Source organism: Chrysemys picta, chromosome 8 (assembly GCF_011386835.1).
Source record: "Chrysemys picta bellii isolate R12L10 chromosome 8, ASM1138683v2, whole genome shotgun sequence".
Taxonomy (NCBI): domain Eukaryota; kingdom Metazoa; phylum Chordata; order Testudines; family Emydidae; genus Chrysemys; species Chrysemys picta.
The window spans coordinates 96,169,852-96,192,795 of NC_088798.1; the positions used below are offsets into that span (position 1 = coordinate 96,169,852).

The 22,944-nt window shown below is 46.7% G+C and overlaps 1 protein-coding gene across 1 annotated transcript in view; it reads right to left on the bottom strand.

Annotated features, from left to right (window-relative positions):
- Positions 1 to 14,541, bottom strand: part of LOC101933667 (solute carrier family 22 member 4) — a 61,568-nt gene extending 47,027 nt beyond the window's left edge. The window contains exon 1 of the mRNA XM_065554987.1: positions 14,016 to 14,541. Within this exon, the coding sequence (XP_065411059.1) occupies positions 14,016 to 14,408 (393 nt within the window). The 5' untranslated portion in view covers positions 14,409 to 14,541. The remainder of the gene's footprint in view (positions 1 to 14,015) is intronic.
- Between the last annotated feature and the right edge of the window lie 8,403 nt (positions 14,542 to 22,944).

Consider the following 22,944-nt stretch of genomic DNA (forward strand, 5'->3'; position numbering starts at 1 on the left):
TGTAACATTCCTTATTACTTAATATCATTTCACAATCATTCAGATCAAAAGACGACTTAAATTAGCTGATTAGTAACAAGTTCATTTTGAAAGTGATTGGATTTCAACATTCTTTGGTGTATTCTCCCGCACTTGTTTTTCTGCCTGGGTCTGAATATCGGGCACTTCTAGGCATAGTATATTAATTAGACAGCGACGGCTCACTACGCAGAAGCATAGTTTACAGACAGCAAAAAAGAAAAAAATGAAATCACCTCCTCTCTTCTAGGGACGGGCAAAATTACAACTGACTTCATAGAAGTCAGGAAAAGGAACCTTGCTATCCCTTCAATATGGTTTCTGTAAGGCCTCTAGCTGCCTCCCTATTTGGCCCCAATTTAATCCCCCCCCCCCCCCGCCCCCGGTTCTATCAGAACTACAATGCAGTCTGAGACATGTCACCACAGAGCAGACAAGTCGGAGTTTGGTGACAGCAGGGTGCAGCACAATGGTTGACACAGACACCCCAGGAGGTGGGGGGTATTTTTGGACACCTAACATGAGACACCTTAAAGGGGCCTCATTTTCAGAAAGGGTTGATCACCCACCAATGCAAATCAAGACAACCAGAGGGGGAGCCTAAGTTGGGCACCCAAAGACCACTAGTCATTTTTGGCTATTGTGACCACACAGAAACAATGGAGATTGAGACACATTTACAGGGTCAGAGCAGGCCAGAGAGCTGTGAGGAAGACAGGAAAGATTCAAAAAGACTGACAAGCACCCAAATGTTTCCCGACTATATGCTTGTTTCATTGGATCCCCATAACCTACCTCTTCATCAGTCAGGGGTTTTAGATTTGAAGCCAACTTGGGCAGGGACTGTCTTTGCTATGTCTGCATGGCGCCCAGCACAATGGGGCCCAGACCTGGACTGAGGCCCTTAGACACTATCATAATATAAAATATTTACTACTAGTCTCTCCCTCTTCCCCCCCCCCTTCACAAAACCCTTCTGATTTTTTTTCTAAATTAATGGGATTTATAGCAGCTTCATTTTCACTGGGGGGAAAAGCATTTAGTCAGAACATTAGTTATGGAGCTTTGTTACAGGTTTGTTCAAGTGATGATTGCAGCGACGGCATTGAGAGAGCCACGCACTACTACAACAAGAACTGTAAATATTTCTAGTTTCAGACAACAGGTTATTTTCCAGGGCCCGATAGTCCCCCACTGATTCCACAAACAGGGCGTGGTGTAACGGATGTGGAAGGGGGGTTAGAGAGCAAGAGCTCCACAACATTATCTCCTTCATAGAACCCTGCAGAAGTTCCTCCACCAGGCTTTCTAGAGGGTTGGGCTCTACATTTTTCCAAAGAGGGTGGGGTGGCTGGCACAGTTGATATCAGAGGCATCATAGCTTCCTTCTCCACAAAGCTGTGGGGAAAATAAGTTAGTACAATAAATGCTGAGAAATGCAACCTTATCTTGCTCTTCTGAATGGAGATCCAGGAGCAGTGGCCAGTACAGCTACTGCAAAAACAATGCTATCACAGTGCCCTGGATATACACATATGGGGAGGAGAGGGGAGGAGGAACAGAAGCTCTGAAAGAGCGCAATCCCCCCTACACACACACACACACACACACACACCTGAATGAAGTGGCAGGAACAGAGAGTTTTCTGGGCCCTACACCAGTTCTTTGGCATACAGACTCTCACCACAACAGCTCAACAAGAAAAGAGTCATTTACATTTGAGATGAGGTTCCTGGATTAAAACAGGGTGGGGAGGCAGGTAGGGGGTCACAGGCTTGCGGGCAGCATGATCCCACATTTGTGAAAGTTTTCATTGTACCTGCATTGCTCTAGTGCAAGGCTTGTTGCGTTTCTGTATCTAAAAAATGCTGTCAAGTTAAAAAAAAAGTCAACTCATTTCACACATTAAAAACACTTTAAAATGCCTTCTGATTTAATAAGCTACAGAGCTAGTTTAGTGTTCACTATTTATTCTGGAATTTGTTTTGATTGGACCTTTAAACTGAGCCACCGTGGAAACATTTCTATTGATCTTCAGTTTAAGCTTATATCAACCCGATAGCGCAAGGTTTTTTTTAGAACATTCATAATGAATCTCATCCCAGGCAAGTGACAATTGAGTATGTTTTTGTCACAGCATAAATTGAAATAAACAACCTTGATCAGATGTGTTTGCCAGAACTGCTTGCAAGTCCAGAGTTCACAAATATTGATTTCAGATTAGATCATTTTGCCATACATCTAGGCTGATTAAGCATCAGATCAAAGCAATATTATCTTGTACAACATAATATAAATCACATTTAAATCCATCCCTTTACAGGAACTTGTCCTTCGATAATGCAGCAGGTAGAGCATGAAATATAATGCAGAGGCAATGTTTGAAAAAGTAAATAAAATCTATTCAGATGTACTGTAGTTAGAGGATAGCTTCAGCTGAAATCTCAATGGTGGATTGTTCAGACCGTTAGCCTAATTTTCAAATGATTTAGAGGGGGAAAAAATCCACAACATTTATTTTCATACAGAATACCCCGCAATACTCTCTCTATTTTTATCCCATAATACCCACTCTGAACTTTTTATCCTGCACCTACTATTATGGCAGAGGGTCCTGCAGGATCCCACAGGTTCCACAGAACCTACTGTCATAACTGCAGTAGCGGTATAAAAGTTTAACACTCAATGGATGGGAGTGGGTTTTTCAGCGTGGGATGGGAGCAGGATTAAAAAAAAAAAATAGTCCTCCCATGCCAGCTCTCCGGCTGCCCAGCTCTGAAGGCAACGCTGCCGCCAGCAGCAGCGGAGAAGTAAGGGTGGCAATGGGGCACAACTGGAGGAGGGGCACAACAAATTCCAGGAATGGTAGAGGCGGAGGCAAGTGGAAAAGTTTGCGTACCACTGTAGTAGAGTCAACCCAAACATGTTGAGTTAGCCAAAGTATTCCTGTTAATGTTATGGGAGACACATAGCTAAGTCCTTATGCAGGTCATATTGGATGGCTCAAGAAATAGGCAATGCAATATTTCACATCTAGAGCAATAGATCAGATTTGGTCCAGCTGATATAACCAAAATTTATTCTGATTGGCTGGCTGCTTAATGGTCTTTGTCAATTGAATTCAGTACAATTCTTAATGGACAGGTATCCTCAACGCGAAGACTATCACCATTTCTGACTCCCATTGTCAGTTTAAGCAGAGATGGCAAAGGGGATTGAACTGTCAGTGAGTGGAAGGATTCTATTTTTAAGTGTGTGAAACCTGACTCTTTTCACACTCATACAATTAGCTATCTACTGTCATTCAATGGAGATTTAAATTCTCTCTCTTATTGGCACCCAGTATATTAATCTATAGTACTTTTCTTGTCTATTGAACGCCTACATTCTAGAATCTAGGAGAGGGTTGTAAGTGTTAATCCTACTTTTCTCTATGGAGTACAATAATTATACTATTATTAACCGTCAACAGAACTTCATTTACTAAAATGTGACAGTAGTTGTTTTGAGATATTAGTAACTGTCCAACTGGTGCATCTTACGGAGTCCCGTCACCAATCATGGAAAAAAGGAGAGGCAACAAAAATGTGAGGTTTGTACTACATTTTCTAAACCAATCTCTTGATTTTAAAGTTTTTAAACTAGCCAATTATTTTTCCTTTTTTCCCCAGCATCATCCAAGGTTTCCATGGATAAACCAGATCCTTTTACTCCTCTATTGGGCCCAATCCTGCAACTTTTAAACATGAAGCCGACTTGATTATTGCAAATAAAGTCAATTGATTATCAGCCACACAAAATGGATTGCAGTAATTAAATTATAGTTTAGCCCTTTTGTAGATTAACTATAAACACACCTTCTGAAATATCTTAACTGAATAAATTATTCATTAACCAACAAACAAGTCATTCTGCAGAATTCCTGACCAAACACATCCAGGGGCAAAGTCTTGGTAAACTTGGAAGGAAGGTGCTTTTACTTTCAGCAGCAAAAACTATTTAGGCAAGAGACTACATCCACGATAGCCAAATACCTCAACTTGATTACTACAAGCTAGCAAGGGCATGCAGAATAGTGAATTTTGTCTGCTGCTTGGTGACAATTTAGGATTCACAGATTTGCAAACCAATTACTTCTCCAAAATAATAGCAGAGATCAGTTTCATTGCTGAAAGTGACAGTGCCCTTTTAGGAGATTATCCAACCAGCTTTCCCACACACAACACTTTATTCTGGTACTCTATCCGAAATTACTGCTTCATTTTCTTCAGTGTTCCATTGTGCTACAGGGCTCTACCTAGCATCACATAGTACAGAAACCATAATACTTAGCAGGAAACTACACTAAAAGTGACTTGAAATCCACCTAGTTCATAACAAATAAATGATGTTTGAAACCTTGTTTAAAAGGCTGAGCCTATAAATCTCAGGAATGCGAATCTCATATCCGAGAATAAGAATGGAGATCAATAGCACGCAGCTCCAGGGAAACTCAAAAATAGTCACTGGTTCTCATGACTGTATAAAGTCTGTAGTTCATAAATTTCACATGTATTGCACCAAATGTACTAAATATACTAGTGAGATTATCCCATCTAAACCACAAAGCTGACAGCATTAGATATTGTATTCTTAGCCATACTGCCAGCATTGGGTAGATCTCATGAAATCTATTTCAAAAGCATCACTGAGAAAAGTTAGCTGAGCGGGTAGTCTCTGCAGGTACATTAGAACTGTAGTGGTTTCTATTCAGCTTTTTATTCGGAGGATTTTCAACTCTGGCCACTGCTGCACATTAGATTGGTGTAATTATTTTATGCTGAGCAAAAGTTCCCATTTCAATGATGCACAGCTGGGAATTATGCACATCATAGTGAAGTCAATATTAAAAAGCAAGTTGATAACTAATGCTCTCCTCAGCACAGTCCGAGAACTAAAGTGTTTTACAGTAAGGGGCACTAACGTTTTTAGCTGCATCAGCATTAGCAATAATGGGGAATTCTTGCCCCAAAAACCCTAGCATTGACAAGCCTAACACTACCTGTTCAGTAATGTTAGCTAGGATACACCTATTAGAACAGCTCTCCAAAACATATACGGACTTCCTATTTGTTCCCAGAATCAATTCAAAGTGGTGGCATTGATCTCCAAAGACTATGGGAATGTCTTCACTGTAGAGTTAACTTGGATGATTGGCACTCAAGTCTGAGCACCTGGGTTAACCTAACCCAGGTATGAGCAGCCACACTGCAACGCCATACCAAAGTTGCTGCTGGACACTCCTCACAAGCCCACTGAAAGTGGCCCTTCGCATCTGGCTAAAAGAGCTCAGACAGGAAGAAGAAAACTCCATGTAGATTTGGATGGGAGAAAAATTGATTTGAGTTGGTGATAGGATATATCCTGACAGAAAGACACAGTGTAAACAATTAAGCTTTGTATAAATATTAATTTGTTAAATTACTGTATTTCTGTCTGGGACAATTCATTTGGGGTTTCACCATTTTAAAATTCATTGGCAGGATGGGCAGAGCTGGGGAGGGGGGTTGTTCTGCTGGAAGGTGTAAATAGCAGTCATCAAGTGGATCTGTGGTCTACAGAACAGAGGCCTGCAAGCTGGTTTGCTAAGCACCCTTTTTTCAGGTTCAAGGGAAGGAGCAATTAATCCCCTTTATGTAGTGAGATAGCTGAAAACAACAAAGAAGCCACTACTAGGGTTACCATATTTAAAAAATAAAAAAGAGGACAATCCACAGGCCCTCGCCCCGCCCCTTTCCCACCCCCGGCCCCGCCCCAACTCCGCCCTTTCCCCGCCCCTTCCCCAAAGTCCCCACCCTAACTCCCCCTCCTCCCTCCCAACCACGCGAAAAGGGCTGCCCGAGTGCTACCGGCTTTACAGTTTGCCGGGCAGCCTCCAGACCCTGCGCCCCCGGCCGGCGCTTCCCCAGCACAGCTGGAGCCCGGGAGGGGACGCGCCCAGCCGGGGGCGCAGGGTCTGGAGGCTGCCCAGCAAACCATGAAGCCGGTAGCACTCGGGCTTTGGGCAGCCCCTATGCCTCCGGACCCTGCGCCCCCGGCCGGGCACTTCTCCTCCCCGGCTCCAGCTGCTCTGCTCCTCCCCGGACTGAGACTTCGGCTCTGTTTAAGAGCCAAGCTGCCCAAGCCAGCGCTACCGGCTTCGGGCAGCCCCCTTGACTCCGGACCCCAGCCGCCGGCTGGGCACTTCTCCTCCCCGGCTCCAGCTGCTCTGCTCCGGCGGCGCAGGGGCTGCCCAAAACCGGTAGCACTGGCTCGGGCAGCTTGGCTCTTAAACAGAGCCGAAGTCTCAGTCCGGGGAGGAGCAGAGCAGCCGCGGGAGAGGAAGTGCCCAGCCGGTATTTTTCCCGGACATGTTCGGCTTTTTGGCAATTCCCCCCGGACGGGGGTTTGATTGCCGAAAAGCCGGACATGTCCGGGAAAAAACGGATGTATGGTAATCCTAGCCACAACACAAGGCAATGGCCCAGGCTGCATGGTAAGGCCAGATCAGAAGCTAAGCCAGTGGGCTGGGGAATTCCCTGCAAGGTAGGGGTGGGGGGCGTGAGAGAGAGAGAGAGAACACCAAAAGCCAGCAGACAGGAAGAGAAACAGTTGTGAGAATGACCCTAAGAGGGGGGAAGGAGACAGAGCTCCTTGGGCACAGAACACACTGGGAAGGCAGTGTTGGAGATTTCTGAGTAAGGAAATTGCTTGCTGTTTATTACTACTGTGTTCAGGAAAACAAGACTCTGTATCTTCTTTGTAAATAAACAGGATTGCAACAAAGAATATACCTGACCCATATCATGCAATTCTCCTAACAGAAACTATCCTGCAAGATCCCAAATATTGGCTAACCGCAGCCAAAGGGGCAACAGTATTCTCCTTTCTACTCTCCCAAGCAGCCAATATATAGGCCTTCTCCATTGCACTGGTGCAAGGGAAGGTAGGAATCTGAGCGGAAGTTAACTTATTCATCCATAACTAGGTAGGGCCCCTACACATACAGATTCTAGTGCACAGTTTTATGGAGTAGGTAGGAGAATAGTCTGTGTGAAGTACAGAAAACAGGGAGGAGACTGAGGCCTGGTCTACACTACAGAGTTATGTTGTAAAGCACTACACTAAAATGTAGTTCCCACCTATGTAACTTGGCCACTACACTGACTTAATAACTCCACCTCCACACATGGTGTAGCACTTAAGTTGATGTAATTAGGTCGACACAGTGTCAGTATAAACACTGCATTCTTACATTGACTGTTGCTGCCTTTCAGAATCAATCCCACAATGCCCTACACTGGCAGTTACATCGGTGCAAGTGCTCCAGGTGAGGATGCGCACGCCTGTAAAACCGATTCAATTACTGCACTGGCTGTATGTTGACGTAACTTAAACAGACTTAATTTTGTAGTGTAGACTTGCTCTGAGTAGCCAGAAGGAAAAGCCAAGGAATCAATCAATCAATTAGGATTAGCCATACGAAGCACAATGCCTAGAAACAAGATCATATGCATAAGAATATCCCAAATCCTGGATTCGCCAGTGGCTGAACACTGACCATGTACATAAGCAGAACAGATCCTCAACATTCTTCCCCTGCCAGACGTGCAACATAAGAAGGTGAACGATAAGCAGACAATCTCATGTGAAATCTGCTGTCACTCAAAGATTTGGGCAGATTCAGGAAATCTGTGGGATGTTCTCTTTTCAAGGAGGATTTAGCAGGGAAAGCAAATTAATTAAGATTTTAGTTTAAAATTTCAGTTATGGCTAGTCTGATATCCAGGGTTTAGTGAGCCTTTTTTTTTTTACATGAAAAAAATGTATAACTGAACGCCAAACAATTTAATAGCATCCATATTATACAATTAAATTACAAAGTGACTTCAGTTAACTGAACCTCACTGAACTGGTGTTTATTATTAACGTACAGGAGCTTAGATTTCATTGCCTAACAGCAGCTCTATTTATCTGAATGAATATTGTGTTTCTCATTACATTCATGGAATTGATTTTTCACTGTACAATATATACAGCTCAGAAGCATACTTACCATATCTCACACAGAATTACTTTTGTGTCTCTATATCCCTGTAGCACCCCCGCCTCCCTCTCCCCTAAACTGCTATACGACTATATCATCTGAATCACTATGCTGCATTAGACCCTATGGTACTGTCATCTGGCAACTTCTTAGGCTTGGTCTACACTAACCCCCCAAATCGAACTAAGGTACGCAACTTCAGCTACGTGAATAACGTAGCTGAAGTTCGAAGTACCTTAGTTCGATCTTACCTCGGTCCACACGCGGCAGGCAGGCTCCCCCGTCGACTCCGCGGTACTCCTCTCGTCTAGCTGGAGTACCGCAGTCGACGGCGAGCACTTCCGGGTTCGACTTATCGCGTCCAGACAAGACGCGATAAGTCGAACCCAGAAGTTCGATTGCCAGCCGCCGAACTAGCGGCTGGGTATAGACGTACCCTTAGCGTAGGGATAGTACTGCAACTTCTCTCCTGCTAGACTAAGGGCTAGTCTACACTGGCAGGGCTTTAACGTGCCTTGTGTGGTCGCGGCACAGCGCGGAAGAGAGCTCTCCCAGTGCTCTAAAAAAACCACCTCCACGAGGGGCGTAGCTACCAGTGCTGGGAGCACAGCTCCCACAGCTGGTGTACTGTCCACACTGGCGCTTTACAGCACTGAAACTTGCTGCGCTCAGCGGGGTGTTTTTTCACACCCCTGAGCCAGAAAGTTGCAGCGCTGTAAATTGCCAGTGTAGACAAACTCTAGCATTGTAGTTCTCCACTTCCAATAGCAGATTTGGAACTTGCCATTAGTTGAGAAACTGGATCACGGTAAACCAAGTCTGACGCTTTTCAATATTAAAAGGCAGCCAAAGGAACAAATAGGCTTTCACAAATAAATTGAACTGTCAAAAAAACTTGTAAAGAAAACTTGTAAAACCTTTCTTGCACCCACTATACTCTGATTTGTCAAAGCAAGTCTAAGTGTAGGATCAACTGGGAAAATCTTGCAGTGTAAATTCTAAGGTTTTTTCCCCATCTAATACTAGTCTGAACAGAAAAAGCATATTGGCTCAAATTAGCAAGTGTAATACTCTCCATCCCTCCAATTAGCAGAAAGGACCGTTGCTGATGCTGAAGTCAATCACATTTTGGAGTAGCAAGACTCCAACATTACCACCAGCACTGGCAGGTATGAAGATATGCATACTGTTTCTTTAACTTGGTAACAGGAAGCTAATAAGAAAGAGGCTGAGAAAAGCTGAGAGACACGCAAAGTAGCTTTAGGGAGAAATCTGTTTCCTTACCATTTAATAAAGTTCCTTGATCAGTGTTAGAGAGAGTGACTGTCCTTTACCATTGTCTCATGACACCTGGAAAACCTAAATAAATGCCTATGTGACACTAGCAGCACTCCCACTAGATGATAAACAAATAACTTTTTTTGTAATGACACTGACAGTACTGAGAACGCTTTGATGCCAGATTTCCTGTCATCATATTTCACAGTGTTCTTCCTACCCAATGCTGACATGCGTGTTGAAAACTAACAAGTTGAGGGAAGTGGATAGCTGCCTGGCACTGCAAGGAGACTGGCTCTCATTACAGTGCTCCTTCTCCTGCCCTAAATAAGAGGAAGACTGCTTCAGCATTGCCAGCACTTCAAGTGATTTTCCTGGTAAAACCATACTACATGATACTTGCAGGAAGTGTTAAGCCAGTGACCACAATGCCTGTTAGCGTTCTCCACTCAGAAAAGGTTTTCATTACAAAGTGACAGATGATAGATTTATGCGGTACTGACTAACCCATGATGTAGGATGGGGGACTGACCAAGTGGCTCTCCTTCCAGAAGTTGGCAGTGCTCACACCAGAACAACCAAAGTCTGTTTGGCTCATTCAGGCACTAAGCTTTTACATAAACTACGTTTAAAGATAACTACACATACTGTATACTTGAGAATGGGAATTAATGATTGACTTAAGTCAGTCTGAAGGTCTACCAAGATGGAAAGTGCCTTTTCATAGCTGACCTGCAAAGGAAAAGAATTAGACTTGTGTCCTTTTTTTCCCCTTCCCCCCAAAAATAAAAACGTTTTGCTTTAAAAAACAACCCACACACTGGAAATGCAGGTCTCATCTAGCCTGAAGGATTACTGCAATTAGGGCCGAGCTCAAAAGGTATTTGTGTAACTCCCATTGATTTCAATAGGAGCTAGCTAGGTGCTTAAATACCTGATGATCTCAGCCCAGATGACTAGTGAAATTACAACATCACAACAACCAAGAGAACGAAAGCTGAGTGTTTAACAGAGGTAGGGGTTTTAGTCAGCTTGTTCACTTATGCATTGGTACAGTTCCAATCCAAGTAGGAGCCCAATCTGTTTTGGTCTTCTGGGTGCTATTGTAAAACCAGTAAGCCATTAGCTGTAGTGTATCTGTTAACACCTATTTCGTCTAATAGACATTATGGAGAAAGAGTTTTTGCCAAATATTTGGCACAGAGCCTTCTCACTTAAGCCATGTGAGCTCACAGTCACAGCAGAGACCCCCAAAACCTCCTCCAGCAAAGGCAATGAGGACCAAACTTCAAATTCTTGTACTTTCTAAACACAAAAGATAATCAGAAAAAGTCTTCAAAAATTATTTCAGTTCCTCTTTTTAGATTTTAAAGAGGCAAAAGAGAGAGGCAGATCCAATTTAAAAATACTCTGCTGTCTGTTTCCCATAACGGAAATATTTTGAAATGAACTGTAACATTATATAGTGCCCGAATAAAGATTTTGACTTCGAGTCAGCTAGACTCAGAACTGGCCACCAAATCAGGTCAGGAAAGCCAAAGGCTTCCGTGCAATTGCTGTAAACCAATGCCAAATAAAGAAGTTTCTTTAAAGCCTTCCTATATCAATGCCAAACCTTTTGAACCTCGAGAGAGCATGTCAACATAGATATGTGGATGAAGCCAGGGGCAGATGACAAGTAAACTAAGGCAACACAGAGACTAGAAACACCGAGCCAACTTAGCAACACCAGACGCTACAACTTTAAAGGGACATCATATTCTCCCCCCCACAAAAAACAATTTCTAATAAAGTTCTCTTTTAGTAGTATATCTTGGTTTTGGGTGTTGTGGTTTTTTGTTTTTGTTTTGTAAAATCCTTTAAAAAAAAACAAAACTTAATTTTCTGCTACCCCGCTGATATTCATAGTCTTTACAGCAAAGCAGAAGCTGACGTGATATAGAGGGAAAACAGCAACATTGACTATACACAGCCAGATTTACACCAGCTAAAGTGCTATCAGATGCGCAAGTAATCAGATTGGGGGAAAATAAATAATTTTCTACCCTGCAACTGACTGTGCATGGGCAATCCTCTGTGTCCACGTAAAGCAGAGGTGGGCAAACTACAGCCCGCGGGACTCTCCTGCCCGGCCCCTGAGCTCCTGGCCCGGGAGGCCCCCGACCCCTCCCCTGCTGTTCCCCTGCCCCGCAGCCTCAGCTCACTGCGCCACGCCATGGGCGCAATGCTCTGGGCGGCGGGGCTGCAGTGCTGCACGGTGGCATGGCTGGCTCCAGCCGGGCAGCACGCCTGTAGCGCCGCCAGCCACTGGTGCTCCAGGCAGCGCAGTAAGGGGGCAGGGAGCAGGGGGGGTTGGATAGAGGGCAGGGGATTTCGGGGTGGTGGTCAGAAGTGTGGATAGGGGTCGGGGCGGTGAGAGGGCAGGGAACAGGGGGGTTGAATGGGTGCAGGGATGCCACGGGGGCAGTCAGGAAGGAGGGGGGGGGTTGGATGGGGTGGCGGGGGGCAGTCAGGGGCAGGGGTTCTGGGGGCGGTCAGGGAGAAGGGGTGGTTGGATGGGGCAGGGGTCCCGGGGGGGCCGTCAGGAATGAGAGGAGGGGTTGGATGGGGCAATGGGGGACAGTCAGGGGCGGGGGATCCGGGGGCGGTCAGGGGACAGGGAGGGGTGGATGGAGCTGGGGTCTGGGGGGGGCATCGGGGGCGAGAAGCAGGGGGGGATGGATAGGGGGCAGGGGCTGGGCCACACCTGGCTGTTAGGGGAGGCACAACCTCCCCTAACCGGCCCTCCGTACAATTTCAGAAACCCGATGTGGCCCTCAGGCCAAAAAGTTTGCCCGCCCCGATGTAAAGCCATATAGAAATCAAAGACTGGGTCTTATTCATAAACATAATGGGTACAAATTTTTGAGGCAAGTGTGATTTTCAAGTTGACAGGGTTTCTTTAAGAACCTACAACACCTACTAGCATGACTCTCCATAGCCCACTCCGTGTCATCCTCATATCATGGTAGCTCCAAAGTATAGTCTGCTAAAGTGGGTTAAAACATGAGAGCCAACATAAGCTTCTTTCATCTACACTAGAAGCTCTGAATATTCCATTCCTAGCTGCTTTTTGTTTTCCACGAAAAAACAATTTATGACAATCCACAGGAAAAATATCCAGTTGGTCTGTGGGTTTCATAAGGTTTCTCAAGAACCAATGTCATAAGATTTGTTTATGAGTCATAGTGTTCAGTGAACAATGAAATGAAATCCTGGCCCTACTGAAGCCATTAGCAAAAGTATCATTGACTTCAGCGGGAACAGGATTTCACCCTCGATTTCTGTTTTATCTTCTGAAGTTTAAGGCAGCGAAAGGAGTGATCTGAATAACAACACAACCAATACTATCAAGAAATTAAAACACTTGCTAGGCTTCCAGAGTAAAGTGGCTGGAGGAAGGGAAAGAGGACAATTAAAATGCTTTCCCAGCATCTATGATTTCACTCTGGACTAATAATAAGACTGAATAATCAAAAGAAGCCTCCAGAATCGCCTGTTCCAAGAAACAATTGCTTGTGGCGTCGAGATTATTATATTATGTTTTATTCCAAACCAAGTCCTGATGGGATCTTCAAAACAGTCTGTGTTTGGGTAACTGAAGACCATTATGTCTGGCTTTACTCTAGACTGTAATCTCATAAAACCCGATTTTAGCTCCAAACTAATATTTTGGGACCAAGTTATAAAATCCTGGGGAGGAAGAAGAAAACTTTTTTTTTTTTAATGAAAACACCCCTTGAATGACACCTTTAACTATCGACAAGGAGTCCTGTGGCAACTTATCGAACAGATGTCTGATGAAGTGGGTATTCACCCACGAAAGCTTATGCTCCAATACATCTATTAGTCTATAAGGTGCCACAGGACTCCTTGTCGCTTTTTACAGATCCAGACTAACACGGCTACCCCTCTGATACTTGACACCTTTAACTATTGCAACGCTAGGATGCTACACAACACGGCTCACGCTCCTTCTGTTGTAGACCAAAACACTAGGGCGTGCATTTTAATTGAAATAAAAGGCATGAAAATGTCAATCAACAGTGATCAGTGACTACAGACCACAAATCAGCACAGTGCCGGCCTGGGGATGGGGAAGGAAGGAAGTTGGCAGCAGTTTGCACGCTGCGGATCTCTGTGCCGCCCCCTAGCAACTTCCCTGGCGTGACCGCTGTTGCTTTGTAGTGCTGCCGCGCGTGTGTGTGTGTGTCGCTGTTGCTTTGTAGTGCTGCCGTGTATGTGTGCGCGCGCGCTCCCTCCCACTCCCACAGTCTGCACGTGTCCAAGGCCGCGTGGAAGGGCAGGAGACCGCTTGCACCAGATTTTAAACTCACCGCTAAAAACAATGGCGCTGCGAGGCGCAACCCCATGGATGCTGAAACCCGTTTCGGCAGAGCTAAGGCGCAGGGATGAGATCGCACACCGGCCAAGCTAGCCTGGGAGAGACCCGCCCGGAAAGGCAGGCAGGGCTGCGGGGCAGGAGAGCGGATGCGGAGCGGCACATCAGCTGCCTTAGGAAAGCGCGCTACACAACATGGGTGGGCACAGGGCCGCCCGCCCACCTCCCCTGCTCCAGCACCCACACCCCCCGCTGCCCCCCGCCCGGGCGCACCTCGGTGACGATGGTGGAGAGGTAGATCTCCCGGCTGTACTCCCAGCCGTCCAGGCACTTCTCCTGCTCCAGCTGACTCAGATCCACATCCCTGCCGGGCTGCAGCCCCAGCGCGGAGAAATTGGCCAGCGACTCCAGGCGGTAGCGGCGGCACCTGCTGGGCCCCTCCCGGCCGCCCTGCACCTCGCGGGGGATGCTGGCGTTGAGCCACTCGCGGCTCAGGTTGGCGCCGGGGGGCACCCGGCAGCGGTGCTCGGGGGTGCCGGCCAGGAAGACGGCGGACATGCCGTTGAAGCCATTGGGGACGATGCTGGCGCTGAGCAGGAAGAAGATGAGGCGCTGGAAGGGGCCCCACTCGCCCAGGAACGAGATCAGCTCGTCGTAATCCCGCATGCCGGCAGCGGGCGCGGGCAGAGCGTCCCCCGGCAGCTCCGCTCACTGCACGCACGTCTGGACATGAGGCGCGGCGCCCTCCGCACCCGGCTTCGCCTGTCACCTCTGCGGAGGTGGGGTCTCCCCGGCTGGCTCCTCCTCTCCCGTACGGCCGCGGCTTGGGCACCGCCTCGGCTTAGATAACCCTCTGCCCGGAGCCATCGCAAGCAAGGCTGGGCCCCTCCACGTGGGCGCTTTCTCCTCCTCCTGTGTCCTCCGGCCCGAGGGCACGGACAGGGGGGAAGCCAAGCAAGGAGCGCTGGAGATGCCGGAGAGGCAGCCGGGGTGGGGGGTAGGGTGACCAGATGTCCTGATTTTATAGGGACAGTCCTGATTGTTGGGTCTTTTTCTTATATAAGCTCCTATTACCCCCATCCCTAGTTCTGATTTTGCACACTTGCTGTCTGGTGATCCTAGGTGGGGGACCCCTCTAAGGCCGGCAGCGGGGGAGGCCTTTAGGCAGCGCTTAATTTGTGCCGGGGCTAAGCCCCAGCACCTCTAGGCTTGGCAGTTCCTAGCCCCAGCGCCTCTGGGCGTGCTGCAGCGGTTATGGGGACAGTAAAAAAGTTGCTTGAGCTGCCCCACTTTTTTCATTAGAAATTAAACCCTGCCTCTAGGGCAGGCAGGGTGGGAGCTGCAGGGAGTGGGAGTGAAGGGAGTCCTCTAGGGTAGGGGAAGGGGTGTCCCCACTAGGGTGGGGGAAGGGGTGGGCCTTGGGTAGCAAGGGGATCCCATGGTATCTGTACTTCCACTTCCCCCAGGACATGGGGTTGATGCTGTCTTCCAGCTGCTGCATTGCAAAGGCAACAAAACTGCTCCTCTGAGGTACTTTGGGAGGCAGGACTTAGTGGGAGCATCCTTACAGCTCGGCCAGAAGTAGGCTGAACCCCCCCTCCTGCAGCTGCAGACGATGCTGATGCCCCTGCACAGAGTGTCCTGGTTTCACAAGGCTGCCTCCTGGAGAACAAGGCAGGGTCCCTCCATTTGGATTCACTTTAAGGCTGTTTCTAAAGCCTCTCCATTGTAGGGGGATTTGCCGTGTGCCATTCAGTGACATCTTTAAAAGCTCCCTTGGAATTGTTTATGAAAACTCAAATCGTTCAGATTGTCACAGCAAGATATCAAAGGTGTATAGGAGACTCTCTCTCTCTCTCTGCCTCCGATAAGGCCAGGAAGAGAAAGTGAAGCTGGAAGTGCTGGTCTGGCAGGCAGTAGCAATAGCCGCAGACAGTACTGGAGTTCTGTGAGAGCTTTGAGAGGGAGCTTAGATTTCATTTCCCCTTAAACAGATTAAAAAAATCTGTGCTGAATTTTTATAAGGTCAGTGGCTGTTTTTATTTATAGTGCTTTTCACTTACATAGCCCTGGGCCTCTGATCTCAGCTCTCTCTGCAAACATCCCTTTAATTTAGCTTGGCAACCACCTCTACATCCCCTTATCCTCATCCCTACTTTACAGATGCCACAAACTCAGCCCAGTTGCATCTCCTGCTCGTTTGCCTTAACCAGAAGGAGATCCTTTCTGCCCTTGTCAAGGACCTAGCCCCTCTGCAGCACCTCTATGGGATAGATGGGGTAATATACTCTCTGAAGGGCAGAATCTCATCATCCAGGTTGGGGTGATTAGCCTCTCTGTCCATAGAATGGGAACTCTGAGCTCTGGCTGAGTTCCTTGAGCTTGCTCCATTGGGGTTCAGAGGAAACAAAGGCAGAAAATACTTTAATAATGGGGGATTTCAACTATCCTCATATTGACTGGACACATGTCACCTCAGGATGGGATGCAGAAATAAAATTTCTAAACACCATTAATGACTGCTTCTTGGAGCAGCCTGTCCTGAAACCCATAAGGGGAGGCAATTCCTGATTGAGTCCTAGGTGGAACACAGGCTGTGGTCCAAGAGCTGAAGACAGATAAACTGCAAAGTACAAGCGACCATATTGTAATTAAATTTAACATTCTTCTGAGGGAAGAATGCCAAAGAAACCCACCACCGTAGCATTTAACTTCAAAAGGGAACTACACTAAAATGAGGAAGCTAATTAAAAAGAACAGTTGCAAAGGTGAAATACCTGCAAAATGCATGGAGAGTATTTAAAACACCATAATAGAGGCTCAAACTAAATGTATACATCAAATCAAAAAAACATTAAGAGGACCAAAAATGCCACCAGGGCTAAACAGAGTAAAAGAGACTTTTAAAAAAGTTAGAAGCTGTGACCGGGATCCTAGTGGGGAGCCAGCTGTGGTCACTCAATTAGGGTGAACTGCAAAGAATGTGGCAGACAATCCCCAAAAAGCTGGTGGCTATTCCAATACTTAGATTTACCAAGCCAACATAAAACAGCTTCTTTATTACCTTACTGGTTACTCAGAAGTCCAAACAACATAGTTCCCTTAAAGTGATCCAGCCTTAGGCCTCTATCCAGCTACCCACGTCAAATATGAAAATTTCTGTTATACAAAAGAAAAGGTTCCACCAATCCCAAAGGATCAGACACATCCCAGGTTAATGAATGTTTCAGATCTTACCCAAATACACGCTACAGCCAATTCTTATTAACTAAACTAAAACTAAACTTTATTAAAAAACAAAAGAGAGCGAGTATGGTTAAAAGATCAATATATATACAGATATGAGTTTGATTCATTGAGGTTCAGATTCATAGCAGAGATGGTGAGCTTTGTAGTTGTAAAGAGTTCTTTCAGAAATAGTTCATAGGTTATAGTCCAATGTCCAAATCTCATATTCAGGGTGGACCAGCATAACTGGGCCCTCAGTCTTGCGACTCAAACTTCCCCTGATGAAGCCTAAGCAGATCTGAGATGACAGAATCAGAACCCAAGGATCTTTTACACAATTTCATGTCTTTTGACAAGTTGGACTTCAAAAGGTAATTAGGATGACTTTGAAGGAGGTCCATTACCTGTACTTAGCTATAGAATTAATATAAGGCAATTTGCTTGTGATGGGATCCCCCTGGGTGCAGCCTGGGACCGGAATGCAACCTGAGACTGTGCCCCCTGAACTCTCCCCAGCCTGGGCTGTTTCTCACATGCCTTGCTAATGACCAGCAGCAATCCCTCCAGGAGCTGTGATCACTCAGCACAACTGCATGTGGAGCCCCACACCCAGCTAGATTGCATGAATGCTCCCAGAGCCACTCATCAATCACACAGAGAGAGGCACCAGCCAAATCCCCCCAGTTCCCAGCACTGTACCCCAGGAATATACCGTCTCGCACTGCTCAAGATGGGCAGTGCACATTTATTAATTGGTTCACTACTTCAACATGGAAAGTGGACATACACCAGCCTTTGCCAACCTGAGCAGATTTGTCCCACACTTCATACAAACTCACTGGTAAAGATAAACAATTAAACAAATGTATTGATTATAAAAGGTAGATTTTTAAGTGATAGGCAAAAAGTCAGAGTGGTTACCAAAATAAAATAAAATAAAACATAAGCACGCAGTCTCCTATTAGAGACTAACATTAGAGACTAATTAACATCTAGATTAAGCAGTTTTTCTCACCCCCCTGGATACTGCAGACCTTAATATACAGGTTTGTTCCTTAAACCTGGGCCAATCTCCTCTGTTGGAGTCTTCTCTTCTTAGGGTATGTCTACACTACCCGCCAGATTGGCGGTCAGCGATCGATCCAGCAGGGGTCGATTTATTGTGTCTAGTCTAGACGTGATAAATCGATCCCCGAGCGCTCTCTCGTCAACTCCTGTACTCCACCGCCACGAGAGGCGCAGGCGGAGTCGACGGGGGAGCGGCAGCAGTCGACTCACTGCAGTGAAGACACTGCGGTAAGTAGGTTTAAGTACGTCAACTTCAGCTACGTTATACACGTATTAGATTGATCTCCCTCACTGCCCCCCACCCCAGTGCAGACCAGGCTTCAGTGTCTTAGTTGCTTGCAGCGAAGGTGGGGGCAGGAGACAGGCCCAGTATGTGTCCACTCTGTCTGTTTTATACCCTCAGTCCATGTGCTTGGGGAGCACAAGTCCAGGCATGTCTGGGGGGCATTGCTGAGTATCTCCAGGCCAGGTTGAGCAATTCCCCTGGTATGGCCTCATGCAGGTGAGTCATTGCACTGTAGCTCCCTTGCTGGACAATGGCTGTTGATTGGTTGTTTGACACCCTGGCCGGGCGTTGGTTACTTTCCTTGCTGTTGCTTTTGGGGAGCTAATATCTGGCTGACTCCCCAACTTACAGTATGTTTTAGTGACAACCATACAACAACACAATTCTCATAACTTCATATGCATTAATGATACACATATATGGATAGAGAAATGACTTTCAGCAAATCATAACCTTTCTCCTGATACCTTACAAGGCATGCTTTATATGTAAGATCACGATTATATGAAAATGAGGAATATGGGGGTTACAGTACACTGCCTCAAGGTATAGAACCGGGGTCGGCAACGTTCGGCACGCGGCTCGCCAGGATAAGCACCCTAGCGGGCCAGGCCAGTTTATTTACCTGCTGACGCAGCAGGTTCGGCCGATCGCGGCCCCCACTCGCCACGGTTCGCCGTCCCGGTCCAATGGGGGCAGCGGGAAGCGGCGCGGGCCAAGGGATGTACACAAATGGGTGTACATCAGTGAAATACAAGTGCACCAAGTCCCTGTACCCTTTTCCCCACCCATGTGTTCGTTTTTACCATATATTCTCAGCACTTTCTGAACAGCTGGAGTTGACAGTGGTCTGAGAGAAGTAAAGTAATCTCAGAGTATTTACAAAAATCCTTAGGGCCAAATTCTACTCTCAGATGCACACAGCAGAGTTCAGCTCTTCTTGCCCGTGCACATTCTGTGCATGGATGTGAAACGGGAGTCAGGAGATTGGATATCCAGATCAGAGAGCAGCACTTTGCCATTAGAATGTACAGTACTAACCTTCCTTAGCCACATACAACAGTGACTCTAACCTTTCCAGACTACTGTACCCCTTTCAGGTACAGATTTGTCTTGCGTACCCCCAGTTTTGCCTCACTTAAAAACTACTTGCTTACAAAATCAGACCTAGAAATACAAAAGTGTCACAGCACACGATTACTGAAATATTGCGTACTTTCTCATTTTTACCATATTACAAAATAAATCGATTGGAATGTAAATGTTCTACTTACATTTCAGTGTATAGTATATAGAGCAGTATAAACAAGTCATTGTCTGTATGAAATTTTAGTTTCTACTGACTTCGCTAGTGCTTTTTATGTAGCCTGTTGTAAAACTAGGCTAATATCTAGATGAGTTGATGTACCTCCTGGAAGACCTGTACCCTGGGATCCGTATACCCCTGGTTAAGAACCACTGCTATACAAACTTTAAAAAACCCACCAGAGCACAGAATCCTGGGCTGACTCACTGCCTGATGCTTTCTTTCCCAACTGCCTTGGGCTCCCCGTTGCAGATGTACCTTCCTTCTGAGAAGCTCTGTCTGCCAGAAGTCCTATGCAACTCCCTGAGCCAGAGAGCTGCTCTCTTTCCTGATCAGGCCCTAACTAAGGCCTAGTCTTCACTTACCGGCTGGTCCGGCGGCACGCCATCGATGTTCTGGGATCGATTTATCGCGTCTGGTTAAGACGCGATAAATCGATCCCGGATCGATCCCGGAAGTGCTCACAGTCGGCGCCGGTACTCCAGCTCGCCGAGAGGAGTACGCGGCGTCGACGGGGGGAGACTTCCGGCCGCGTCTGGACCGCGGTAAGTTCGGACTAAGGTACTTCGAATTCAGCTACGTTATTAACGTAGCTGAATTTGCGTACCTTAGTCCGAAGTCCGGACTAAGTGGGGACCAGGCCTAAGCCACTGTTCAGCCCTTTAAACTCCTCTCTTCAGGTCTGATACTGGAAGTGTAGCAGGGTGAGGCTGATTGAGCCCACAGGCTCTTACTAACACAGCTGATAAATTGTATAGCCAACTGCTTGACCACACTTTGATCCATTATGAAATATACTCAAGAGACCAAATTACCAATGTCAGTCAGGTTTATTATTAGGGTACAGGAAAAAAAGTTCTATACAATACCAGTCTCCAAAGAGCAGTCCTGCGCAGCCATATTACATGCACTTTACACAGAAGGTGTGCTCCCCAAGTTACACATTTCAGTTGGTATTTATATGAGTTTACAAATTACACATCTCATTACATGGCACTAAAATCCAGTCCATCAGTTTGTTCCAATTCCCGAATTTGTTGTTCAGTTCCTTGGTTATCTTTGTTTTGGATACCAGCATTCCAGGTACTGACCCGTGAAGATACTTCCCTGGCTTGTACTAAGACAGAGAACAAATATATCTTGATTTTGACAAGTTTCCTATCTGCTTATGCCAAATGTTCACTTCAGCAAATGCAAGGTGTTATAGGATACTTAGCATAAGTGAATAGGATTATGGTATAGGCCAGTTGAAGCTATATCACTGTTACAATATTTGTGCTTAATGTTATTGGTTCTTAATGCATAGTAATATACATATTGTGAGGCTAATACCTATTATTAATATGATATATATTTATATGTTAGTCAGCATATATTAGTCAACAACCCCTTCAGGCTCAGAGTAGGCCCCATCGCAGGCCTCTGTTGTTGCCTGATTTTAGGAGGCTAATATTATTAATTTGGATAGTATGGGTTATAGGCTTGCCAATTCATCTAATCAGAAGATAATAAGGTTCTTGTCCCAGAATCAGACAAATATAGCCTTAAAGACTTTTATTGAGATAAATTGAATTATAATCAAATAGTAATCAAATGGTAAAATAATTAGAGATACAAGTGCAGTAATATTGTTCTAGACAAGATACATGTGATATTATATACTATAAAGCTTTGATTAATATACTCCCACCCTTCCTTGATGACGCGATGATAAGAGACAAAGGACCAGCCGCGCTTCTGGAATGCCAAAAGAGTTCAGGTCCAGGTTCTTCAATTCTTGAGTGGGAGGTTAAGAACTAACAGACTAATAGACTCATAAACAAAGGCCTTGGCTACACTTACCCGCTAGTTCGACGGCTGGAAATCGAACTTCTGGGTTCGACTTATCGCGTCTAGTCTGGACGCGATAAGTCGAACCCGGAAGTGCTCGCCGTCGACTGCGGTACTCCAGCTCGCCGAGAGGAGTACCGCGGAGTCGACGGGGGAGCCTGCCTGCCGAGTGTGGACCAAGGTAAGTTCGAACTAATTCGAACTAAGGTACTTCGAACTTCAGCTACGTTATTCACGTAGCTGAAGTTGCGTACCTTAGTTCGAATTAGGGGGGTAGTGTAGACCAAGCCAAAGAAGCCTGAAACTTGAAGCTCGAAACTTAGAAACCCTAAAGCTTAGAAACGTAGTAGCTTTGGAACTCAGAAGCTTAGGAAAACTGGAACTTAGAAGCTCAGACGCTTCCTTGGAATGGTGGGTCACCCCTCTTATAGAGCTTGACCACTCAGGCCCTCCTTTTATGTCCAAACTTGGTGTCCTCACCCACAAAATGTCCGGGTACACTTACTCCATAGGCTGATATGTTTGTACGTATTGATGACATATACATACATATTAGTGACATTAGATCATTCTCACATCAGTTATTTTTGTCCTACCCGGTTATTTCAGTTCTTTCCTTGTGGTTTACCTGTTAAGTTTTAAAGGGCAGTACTGGGTTTACAATGGCACCATGGTGCCAGGCCCACATTGGGAAAGGGCCCATTACGGACCCGTCTAACCCATCCACATAGCCAGGTCTGACCCCTCACCCAGGGCAGTCCAGTGCCCAGGCCTTGTGAGTGCTCCCAGCTCACCTGCAGGGGGCTCGCTGCCCAACAGCCAGCCTCCAACATGCAGGCTGGGCACTGCTGCTGGTGGGATACAGCCAAGCCGGGTGGGCTCTTGGGGGGTTGCAACCCAGGGGTCTGTCCCACTCCCCAGCATAGCTCCAAGCAGTCTCTGCTGCCCACTACCTGTGGGGCCCCGCCTTCCTCCCCAGGGCCGAACCCCCTGGGACTGGTGCAGAGGCTGGTCTGGTCTCGGCCAGTGGGGGGAGACGGGCAACACAGGAAGCTCGGCCGGGCCCCGCCAGGCAGATGGGTCCTGAGGGAGCCTGGCTTGGGCAGGCCCTACTCCCACTCCTGCCGGGCTGATGGCGCTGTTCCCAAGGGGCCAGAGCAATACCGCCCCAGGACTGTCCCCAGCCATGCTGCCAGCTTAGCCCGGTGGACAGTCACCTCCCAGCGGGGCCAGTGAGTGCAGCTGGGGGGCAGGGGGTGGGGAAGTGGGTCTCTGGGGGTTGTGTGGGCAAGCACTGGGCAGTGAGGGAGTGGGGGTGGGAGAAGTTTGTGTGTTTTGGGGCACTGGACACAGGGATGGGTGGGGTGCTGGTCAGTGGGGCGGTGAGGGAGGTCTATGTGCAGTTGTGGTGGTGGGGCTGTGCGGGGCATTGGGCAGTGGGGGGAATCTGTTGGCAGGGGGGTACTGGGTGGGGGTGGTGGTAT